The 12181-nt window shown below is 30.4% G+C and overlaps 1 protein-coding gene across 1 annotated transcript; it reads left to right on the forward strand.

Moving 5' to 3' along the window:
* Window positions 1–1323: 1323 nt before the first annotated feature.
* Window positions 1324–7886, forward strand: sax (type I BMP receptor saxophone). Its single transcript, XM_077427150.1, has 13 exons — window positions 1324–1492; window positions 3145–3262; window positions 3365–3385; window positions 3494–3563; window positions 3647–3756; window positions 5219–5377; window positions 5443–5529; window positions 5609–5837; window positions 6573–6758; window positions 6830–7164; window positions 7242–7336; window positions 7407–7537; window positions 7607–7886. Exons 1-13 carry the CDS (start codon window positions 1324–1326, stop codon window positions 7757–7759), a joined length of 1863 nt encoding a protein of 620 aa, XP_077283276.1. The 3' UTR covers window positions 7760–7886.
* Window positions 7887–12181: the final 4295 nt, after the last annotated feature.

A 12181-nucleotide genomic window follows, 5' to 3' on the forward strand; every position in this document is an offset into this window, starting at 1 on the left:
AGGTCAAATTGCTGATTGTGATTTGAATTGTGATTATTCTGCACAAAGCGATCACGAAACATCTGGCACCCGAAAATTTCGGTAAAAGTCGGAATTCTCGACAGAGCGGACCCTCTAGGCTCGGAAGCGAGGCTCGGTCGACCCGCTCCTTCGTATATAATTTCGGAAGGCTGGGCAGCGTACGGAAATATTCCGAATTCTGGTAAAAGTGGTTAAAATTTCGTGGATCCAAATGATAGTGAAATACATACGCAAAATGTGGAAAATATGTGGATGCGTGGGAAAAGAAAGATGAAGCGTCAATTTGGCACAACGCGTGCCCGTTTTGATTCATATTTAGATGAATTTGTATTGAACCACAAACGAATGCGTGTATATTCCATTCGCAATACGCTGCCCAACCGTCCGAAATTATATGCGATCCAGGCAGTATATTTCGGAGTATTTCATCAGGTAAAAGTTGAGTTAATTCAGGGCACGACAATACTATTGGCATCGCAAAGAGTAGCCAATCACAGGAAGGAGCAGGGCGACTGAGCCTCGCTTCCGCGTCTAGAGGGTCCACCTTGTCGAGAATTCCGACTTTTACCTTCGCGATTTTCGTGTATCTGATCGCAATGTGCGAAATAGCCCGTTTTATGAATGTATTCGTAAATAAAAAATGCAAAATATTGACAGAAAATATGTTTAATTAAAACATACTGATTTAAATCGACTCATTATATATCCACCACCATGTGTTAGTACTCCAGAGGTATTCAAAATTTAACAATGGGAAAAAATAAAAATAAATAACATTTATTTGATAATTTTTATTTTTTATTTTATTTTATTTCAGTCAAATATGGAGAAATTTTTGCAGAATTTTGCAATACAAATTGAGGAACTTCAAGACGCTGAATAACTTGAGATTAGCAAGAGAGATTGGAAAAGAGATGCAAATTTTACTGGAACCGTTTCAACGAAAATCAAAAAAACCGATTTTGCCTTGCACTCGGCCAAAGTGATGTAAGCGTGACGTGACCGCGACGTGTAGGTAGATATGAATAGAAATGTAATAAAATGACATATTTTAAACGGAGTCGTGCAGTGCTGTTAAGTATGAACAGACCTTTTTCCGTTTGAAAACAAAAATGATTGAGGAAAATTTTAGAAGAAAGAGTCAAAATAAATTTAATACATAACTTCCATACATCTCGCTGTAAAATGTGAGGATTTTAAATGCACCATAAGATGCAATTTGATTCAAAGGCTGGTTAGTTTGGTGTGGCGGTGTATGGTCGTCGAAGCGGGTGCTGCGGCGGCGTGTTGTGATGTTGTGCGATGGCGCCGGCGCTGGCGGGGCCGACGGCTGTCGCGGCCGTTGCGGCACCCCCGCCCCTGCCCTCGCCCCCCCCGCCGCCCCCCCCGCGCGCCCCCCTGCTCTCGCTGGCGGTGCTCCTGCTGGCCGCCGCCCTCTCCGCCCACGCGCTGCCCTCCGCTGCGGCCAGAGGTGACCACACCCCGCCCCGCCCCGCCCCCCTACACGCCCTCCCACATGTCACTTTGACAGCTACCCCTCTCGCTCTACACCCACCAACAACCGCCCACTCGTCACTAATTCACTTGATGCGAAACGATACGTGCACACACCCACATACATGTCTTTAAAGTACAACAGCCGTATTGAAATTATGTCCTTTGAACAGACGTCGAAATAACAAGACATTTTATGTAATATATACATATATATATATATATATATATATATATATATATATATATATATATATATATATATATATATATATATATATATATATATATATATATATATATTATTATTTATTAATAGTTTTAATAGGCCTACATTTAACAAAGATAATACAAGTAAAAAAAACAGAAAAATTAGAAAGCAGAATAAAAAAATAATAAAAAGTAACAAAAGGAAAATAATAATACAAATAAAATAGTACATAAAATGTACAAAGGAGAAAGAAAAAGTAACATAAATCAACAAAATATGAATAAAAAATAAAAACAGCGAGGCCCAAATGGAAGAGAGTTAATCAAAATTTCACTCATAAATCACAATCAATCATGAAAACAATGATGAGCGCAGACTACCAGATAAATGGGTTAGAGTAATTTCCGACAATTTACGCTCACTAAGGTGGAAAATATCACATTCAGGGACGGCAGCAACGATTTCATTGAGAAGTCGAATAGCTCTTGGAATAGGAGCCATTCGAAAAAGAACTGTGCGAGCAGCAGGTACAACCATCAAATGATGATGTCTACCACGTACATAATTATTAGGGACATAAAGTCTCAACTGTTCCGGCAACAACGGGCATGACGTATTACCACTCAATAGCTGGAGAACGAAACGAATTAACGAGAAGTTTCTCCGAAGTTCAAGGGATATATACCCAAGCATGCCCAAAAGGAAAGGAGTAGGATAGAGATATGGGTAGTACCCATACTCTTTCTTATAAAGAAAACGAAGAAATTCTTTTTGCACTTTTTCTATAATAAGAGAGTAGTTTGCTTCATGCGGATTCCACACAATCGCATTATACTCTAGCTTACTTCTAACAAGCGAGTTGAAAAGCAAGCGAGAAGACAAGGGGTTGGAGAATAATCTAGCATATCTCAAGACAAATCCAAGTCGACGAAAGGAAACGTCAGCGACTGTCTTGATGTGGTTAAATATACCTATATATACATATATATATATATATATATATACCTCCCGACTGCAAATTAGCATATGTTCTCGGACAATCATCCAAATTTCCAATCTGGACATTGTATTGTGCAACTGTATTGAATTGTCGTTTAGCCAGTAAGAGTTCGCCTATAATAAATGTAAATATGTACCAATCTAATATCGCACATAAAAAAAATGACTTCAAACGTATGCAAAAGATTCTACTTACAAAAATCGTTGTTAATAGTATTCTCGAGTAATTAATAGTATTCTTTATTTACTATTAACGAGTTCATTAAAACAAAATTTATTTTTTTACATGGAATTTTATGCGAACTTTAACATCACGCATACTTACGTTCCAGCTGTTGTATTGTATTATTTATGTGTCCATAATAAGTCGGACAACCGATGAATGAATTTAACATAGTTTAATTTCTGATTATTTCCAGGTGCATTGGAAAACCTTCAGACGGGAAATTTAATAGAAGATACCGTAGATAATGATTCGTCGCCGAATTCCTTGGACCATCATCAGTTGGACATCAATCAAAATTTTAACCATCAAAGGTTCGTTTTTTATATTTATCAATAATTATTCTAATTCTCTATATCTCACCACTATTCTGTTGAATAATTAAAAAAATGCTATTTCTTTTAATCCAACTGAAGGAGAAAGAGATTGAGGAAAAGGTAGAATTTATAAACTTTTTAATACATTCTGGAATTTCTCATTTAATATGTCCCATTTATATACTTTATATGTACAGGTAATCTTACATTATAATGTACCATTTTCAGATACAAATGTCATTCTTGCGAACCTCCAGACTGTCACAATATGATGGCGGTTTGCAAAGATGCCATTCAGGTAATACTTTTGTACATATTATATGTATCCATGTTCATGTTAATTTATTCGACCAACTAATCATCATTGTGCTTTCATTTCAGTGTTGGAAATCCCACGTGCGAGAGTCGAATGGCGAAGAGATGTACTCTCGTGGATGCACCACCAAAGCCGATCAGCTCAACATGCTATGTCATTCTCCCGGCTCATACACGTAACTTACTTGCTGTTACTCTCGATTAGTTTCCAATCTACTCAATATACATATTACATATATATATATATATATATATATATATATATATATATATATATATATATATATATATATATATATATATATATATATATATATATATATATATATATATATATATATATATATATATATATATATATATATATATATATATATATATATATATATATATATATATATATATATATATATATATATATATATATATATATATATATATATATATATATATATATATATATATATATATATATATATATATATATATATATATATATATATATATATATATATATATATATATATATATATATATATATATATATATATATATATATATATATATATATATATATATATATATATATATATATATATATATATATATATATATATATATATATATATATATATATATATATATATATATATATATATATATATATATATATATATATATATATATATATATATATATATATATATATATATATATATATATATATATATATATATATATATATATATATATATATATATATATATATATATATATATATATATATATATATATATATATATATATATATATATATATATATATATATATATATATATATATATATATATATATATATATATATATATATATATATATATATATATATATATATATATATATATATATATATATATATATATATATATATATATATATATATATATATATATATATATATATATATATATATATATATATATATATATATATATATATATATATATATATATATATATATATATATATATATATATATATATATATATATATATATATATATATATATATATATATATATATATATATATATATATATATATATATATATATATATATATATATATATATATATATATATATATATATATATATATATATATATATATATATATATATATATATATATATATATATATATATATATATATATATATATTATATATATATATATATATATATATATATATATATATATATATATATATATATATATATATATATATATATATATATATATATATATATATATATATATATATATATATATATATATATATATATATATATATATATATATATATATATATATATATATATATATATATATATATATATATATATATATATATATATATATATATATATATATATATATATATATATATATATATATATATATATATATATATATATATATATATATATATATATATATATATATATATATATATATATATATATATATATATATATATATATATATATATATATATATATATATATATATATATATATATATATATATATATATATATATATATATATATATATATATAACATACATTTGCTTTAAAGGGGTCATAGAAAACGTCACACGGCCGGTCAGTTCAACATCACATGCTGCACCGGAGATATGTGCAACGCTGGAGACTTTCCAGAACTACCGCCACTTATCTATAAAGGTTATTCTCCGAAAAACATCTCGCACGGTAGCCAAAGTATTAATAATTCACTTATTAAATTTTAAACGTACTCATTGTAGATTCTATTCCACTGTGGAGCAACTACATGAACTCTTGGAAGCTTTGGGTTGCCATAATATCGACAATAGCAATCTTCGGACTCTTTGGACTCATTATCCTCCTGATAATGAAGAGATCTCACAGGTTCGAACGAATCAAACGTACACACTGTCCTGTTTGCGAGTGTATGTTATATTATTTCACACATTTGTGTCTTGTTTAGGTCTCGAATGTCGCGTGCTGCCATGCGTAAGCTTTCGCTGCAACGGACTGGTCTGTGTGACGATTCAATGCTTCCTCAGCAGCAGTTATTGCGAGCGACGGCAGCCGGCGACAGCACGCTTCGTCGCTATTTGGAGAATTCCATGACCTCGGGCAGTGGAAGTGGACTTCCGCTGCTCGTTCAGAGGACCTTGGCCAAGCATATAACTCTAATGGAAGTTGTCGGCAAAGTACGATATGTTGTGTATTTAAATTTAGTATTTATGAATGCTGGTAAAGTCATTTGAAGTTCACCCTCCAATACCGAACGAAAATACATTTTAAATCGGACTCAAACCACCAGCAATTTGACTCACTACTGATATTACTGATATACCAGCCAGCAGCATAGCTCGACGTTAAGCTTCTGCTTAGCGTCAAGAAGGTGCCGGGTTCAATCCCTGAATGAAAATGAATTTTTTAGAGTATGCTGTTGGTCAGACCTGGATTTGTGACTCCAGGTTGATCGTTTCCTATCAGAGTTTGCCAATTTTCTCTGATTTCATTGTTGAAACGGTTCCCGGGAAAAAAAAATTGGCTAAAAATCCTTCCTACCTACTATGTCACCACTATTTGAAGTTTGATTGATGTACAATAAAATTTATGTACAATTCATAGATGTCTCGTTAATTTGCGAGTTTTTCAGTGTCTCGCAATTCAACGACTTGTAATAAAAATGCTGCATTTGTAATTGGCCAGGAAGGCGCATTGGGATTTACCTGTAAGGCCTTCCTGGTATATATGTAAATAAATAAATATTGAACTTTAATGATATTGGCACTGTATAACATTGTAATGTGTATTCAATTTACATCATTATATATGTATTATTTGTCAATAAATACTTGTCGGAGATTCATTAAGCATTCATCTATAACATACATACAACTGCTCATACTTATACGGCTATTCTTACAATTTTTCAGGGGCGTTATGGTGAAGTTTGGAAAGCTCAATGGCACGCCGACAATGTCGCAGTGAAGATATTCTACTCCCGCGACGAAGCATCATGGTATCGTGAGACTGAAATCTACAGTACCGTCTTGTTGAGGCACGAATCCATCTTGGGATACATCGGGAGTGACATGACGTCGAAACACGGTTGCACACAGGTACGACAAATTCTAACGAAAAACGAATACTTTCAAGCGCGAGTGGTTAAAATATCTACATTTCTTTCCAGCTTTGGCTCATCACTCACTACCACTCGTTGGGTTCACTGTACGACCACCTGAACAGGACGACTCTGTCACACTATCAGATGATATCCATCTGTCTGTCGGTCGTACACGGCCTGGTGCACTTGCACACGGAGATATTCGGCACACAGGGTAAGCCGGCCATAGCCCACCGTGACATAAAAACCAAAAACATACTGATGCGGTCGAACAACGAGTGCGTGATAGCCGACTTTGGCCTGTCCGTCACGCACATCCAATCCACCGACAACTTGGACGTCGGTGCCAATCCGAAAGTGGGCACCAAGCGCTACATGAGCCCTGAAGTTCTCGACGAGAGGTATCCATTCAATCCTATTCTAAGGCACACGTTTACATGAAAGTACGATTGTTATGTGTTTTTTTTTGCACTTGCAGCATTAATATGGAGTGCTTTGAATCGTTCCGACGCTGCGATGTCTACGCTTTAGGTTTGGTTATGTGGGAAGTTTGTCGGAGAACTGTGTGGAACGGTTAGAACTTTTTACAATATTAAAAATTCAACTACCGTTGCATTGTGTATAATAATCGCGTCGTTTGTAGGTATCGCCGAAGATTACAAGCCGCCGTTTTACGACGTCGTACCTTCGGATCCGTCGTTCGAGGACATGAAGAAAGTCGTATGCATCGACGCGATGCGTCCGTCTTTGTCGAATCGGTGGGCTAGTGATGTGGTAAGTTTCCGTGTGATTAAAATTAGCGTATTGATTGTAGGATCGTGTCTATCGTCGTTTGCTTTGTAGATACTCTCCGGAATGGGGAAACTCATGCGGGAATGCTGGCATCAGAATCCGTCGGTGCGTCTGCCTATATTGAGGGTGAAGAAGAATTTGGTGAAACTGTCGGCGGCGCACAGATCGTCCAAGTTGAATTCAGACGCCGAAGTTTGCGTATGATTGCGCGCCGCCATAGTGTTTTTATTTTCGTGTACTACTCTATAGACTGATCTTTTTATCTTCGTATGTTATATTTTTTTACTGCGGGCGACTCGATGCTCGCCGATATATATATATATATATATTATACAGGTGGACCACAGGTGACTAAGTGACTCGTTTTGATTTGGGTGATAAAAACTAACAGTTTGTTTTCATTGTAAGAATGTACCAAACGATTCAGTCGAACCAAGTATTCAATGCAGTCGATAAAATAGATTCATATTTTTATTATTTACGAAAATTATTAATATTTATATTTAAGGTATTGCTTTAATAACATAATTTATGACAACATTTCTATTTATTTCCATCAAAAGTACTTCTTGTTACATTAGAATAAACGAGGAATAGGGAAGAATGGAGGTGAATGAAGTTGTCCGTTCTTTAGATATATCCGTGAATGGAAACGGCTTTTCTTGTGAAGCTCAACTAATCAACTGATTGCTGCTTGTATTTACACACTTAGCAGCAGTATTTCCACACTTTGTTGTTTTTATTTTTCCATTTAAATCATTAGTTTTAATCGAACAAATCAAAATTTGCTGACAAAATAGAATGCTCCATTACTTATGGCCCAGACTGTATATATGAATTCAGACAATTATTCACATTGTAGATTTATTTTCAATTGACTTACAAGCAGAGGTTTGTTTTGTTACCTTTATTGAGAGTAAATTAAAGAATTGTCCTAATCGCTGATTGAATTAAAGTTACAGTGTGGATAACTGTCGAATAATAAATGACGTATACATTAGTGTCTGTATATAATTTACAATGTGTATAAATTGTATGCGTGTTCACACATATGTATACATACGTATATATAATATGAATATTTAGTATTATTGCAAAGAATAGTTGAGTTTATTTTTATATTATAGTAAAGTGTGTTTTGTATGCAGTGAAAAATGTTTAAAAAGACAAAAAATAACAATGATAATAATATCAACGAGAATATATGTGTGTGTCTCTGATTAATTATTATTGCAAACAATATAAATAGTATTGTGCATTGATCGATACTGGATACTTATTGTTCTAAATATGCATTATAATATAATGTAGTGAATCTTTTGTAAATATTGTGTATATCGAAACATTCTCCATGCATACATTACTTAAATATTATTATCTCCACTGTTTGGAAGCAAATTGTTATTAAATCAATTTATTATTATATTGTTTCAACATATCTCAAACTTGTCTTATTGTATATTTATACATATTGTAAGATGAAAATGCATTTTTTTTTTTCATTATTTTAATTTATACATTGCTCATACTATATATATATAATATTTAAAAGACATAAGATCAATGCAAAATAAATGCTTATTGTATTACATGTGTACATATATGGGAAATATATCTTGCAATACTTTGTTTGTCAATTTTGAAATTTCATATCAACGAAACGTGCATATATGTATGTGTGTACGAATTTATTTTTTAATTTCAATTCTGGCAATAAATAAATACCAATTTCTTGGCAATAATTCTGTCTCGTCATATCTAAAGCTTCACTTGATGATTTTACGACGTGCCGATTAGCGAGTGAGTTTCGTTCGTTTCACACAGAGAAATTTAATTATTTATTACATATCAATTGTATTGATTGGATCAATCAGAACTGTATACATATTAAATTGTGTTATCGGCGCTGCGCTAAAACAAATCATATTATTATCTCATATATCAGATTTTCAATAACGGTGTTTTCTTACATATGTGTCTGTGTGTGTGTGTGTGTGTGTTTTCGATTGTCTCGCAACTAAATATTGATTAACTTCATGTGAAAATATATAAACACACATATTACACAATAATAGTAATAGTAATACAAATATCAAAATGTTTTGAGTATCATTCTATCCGGCATTTATATAATATAAATATGTAATATAAATATAATTCTCATCATAGATCATATCAATGTAAAGTAGTATTATTTTGACGTATCTGCTTAAAATTCAAAATACTTAGCGTTGCAAATTTAGTTATAACGGTTAGTTCATTTTTATTGTATTTATCTTCTTTTTTTTTTATTATACATATATATATATATATATATATATATATATATATATATATATATATATATATATATATATATATATATATATATATAATTCCAAATATAATACATGTATGTATGTTGTTTTTGAATTGCATATGAAAATTGTCTTCCTACATATTTATATATACATATTATTAATTATATTAATTAATTTCATTTGGCATGTTATCGGAATCGAAGCAATTCATATGTTTAATTTAATTATAATGTTTAACTCTTAAGGAACAATTTAATATTGCTTGTGCGGATTAATTTTCATTAAATTCTGATGAACATCTGTTTGTTGCCTTCTCGAGATAAATAAATAAACATCGGCCAAATTGATACCTGATTAAAGTGTTTCCAACCATTTTTGGCGGGAAGTGGAAAATTTGTATATATAAATAAACTTTATATGTCGTGGAAGCTATTTCCAGTTTTATCAGTATTCAATTACATTTTGACATTATTTTTTTTTAAGACTTTACGCTTTAAGTTTTCTTTTTATATTATTGTGATAGTTACGTTAAATATATGTATACATTTAAACATATTTTTATCTTATCAAATTCTATTCAATTACAAATCATTTCACGTCACGTTTTTTTTTTGTTCATGTACATATATATAAAACATTTAGCGCATTATCTATCACTAAAAATTACTAATAATAATTTTTTTTTAATACAAAATAAATTTATAAGGAGTTTAGCCTAAAAATTCTATATATTTACTGTTAAGCGAAGACTTATTAATCTATTATTACTGTGTATCGTAATGAATTTAAGATACATACTCGAAACATATTACAATTGTTGTACAAAAGTTGAAAAGGAAAAAAAACACATTTTACAGAATAGAAATGGTGTTTATTTAATTTTTACTTAGATAAACAAAAAATTTGATAATGATGTACCTAACAGTTCTGCATATACATATGTCCCGTGACAAAAGCCCAGTTTTCTTTATGTATTTGATAATATAACAAATTAGTTTATACGTATAAATCGAAATAAATTGAAATGTTTGATGACGTACGATTTTTATTCCATTTAATTTTTTTTTCAGCATACAACCACATTTTTCAGAAGTTATTATCTTTTCTCTTTGTCGCAAAAGATTCTAAAATAGCAAAGGCTGTGGAATCATTTAAAAACATCAAATTTAAAAAAAAAACTGCAAGACCAATTTCAATATCGTGTTACAAATAGACTTATTTTCAAAATTTGATATTTGACGATTCATTCGCTTTTAAAGATTTGAAAGGAAAAGAGAAGAATCGAGAATTATTCGTTTTTTTGAGTCTAAGACTCCGACTACGAAAGTCTTGGTTTATAATATGAAATTTTTTGTTTTGCTTGTTGATATTCAAAAGTTGATTTTGAAAGTTATTAATAACTGAGAAGTAAAAATCATAATAAACTATTTATAAGTTATAAAAATATGTGATTTATTTATTATGAGTGTTGCTGAATTTTCCATAATTAGATTTAACTATGACTTCAATTATTTTCTTCCAAAATGTGAAATTTTTCTTTAAAGTAAAGAATTGCATAAATTCATTAAATAATTAAACACCGAATGCTTTGAGAGTTTTTAAATTCAAATCATGGATCAAGGAGTTATTTTATCAATGAAACAATGTTATTGAATTGGTCTTACTAATTAAACTAATGAAAATGACGACAATGTTACATACATATGCCGTAATTATCAAGATGTCGACCGGGACATTTAAGAATTGGATGATAAATGGTTAAATTGGAATCGTGAGTCATTGATGATGTTAACTTTTGATTATTTTAAGTTTACTGAAAAATATTTAAACTGTTTTGGCGGTTACTGAAAAATTCTGTCAAATTAAACCTATATATAAATTAAATAACTTCAGAATGGTCAATTTTTTTAATGTTTTCATTAAACAATGAAAATGATATCTTTGCATTTATTATTTCACTTAAAAATTCGGAAGTTTGTCGCATTCATTTAAAATTTGTGATGACGATTTTAGTGCCTCTAGATTTTGAAGCCTTGGGACCATTGCTCATTTCGTACGGCTTAATTATACGATTAAGTAATTGCAGGTCACACGCTGAAATGGCCATAAACCAATCGCATAGACGAGGTTAGCTTTGGTTATTTGGAATTTGCACTTGCCCTTGAACCCTTGCATTCTCACTTTTGTTTTCCTTTAATAGTCTTTGTCTAACTAGCTATGTAGATAGAATACTGGGGCAACTGACTCGTGGACGTGGACACGAGGGACACATCTATACACTGGGACATGTCCCGGTCTACCGAGATGTATGGCAGCCAAACTCAAT

Source organism: Arctopsyche grandis, chromosome 3 (assembly GCF_051622035.1).
Source record: "Arctopsyche grandis isolate Sample6627 chromosome 3, ASM5162203v2, whole genome shotgun sequence".
In the NCBI taxonomy this organism is placed as follows: domain Eukaryota; kingdom Metazoa; phylum Arthropoda; class Insecta; order Trichoptera; family Hydropsychidae; genus Arctopsyche; species Arctopsyche grandis.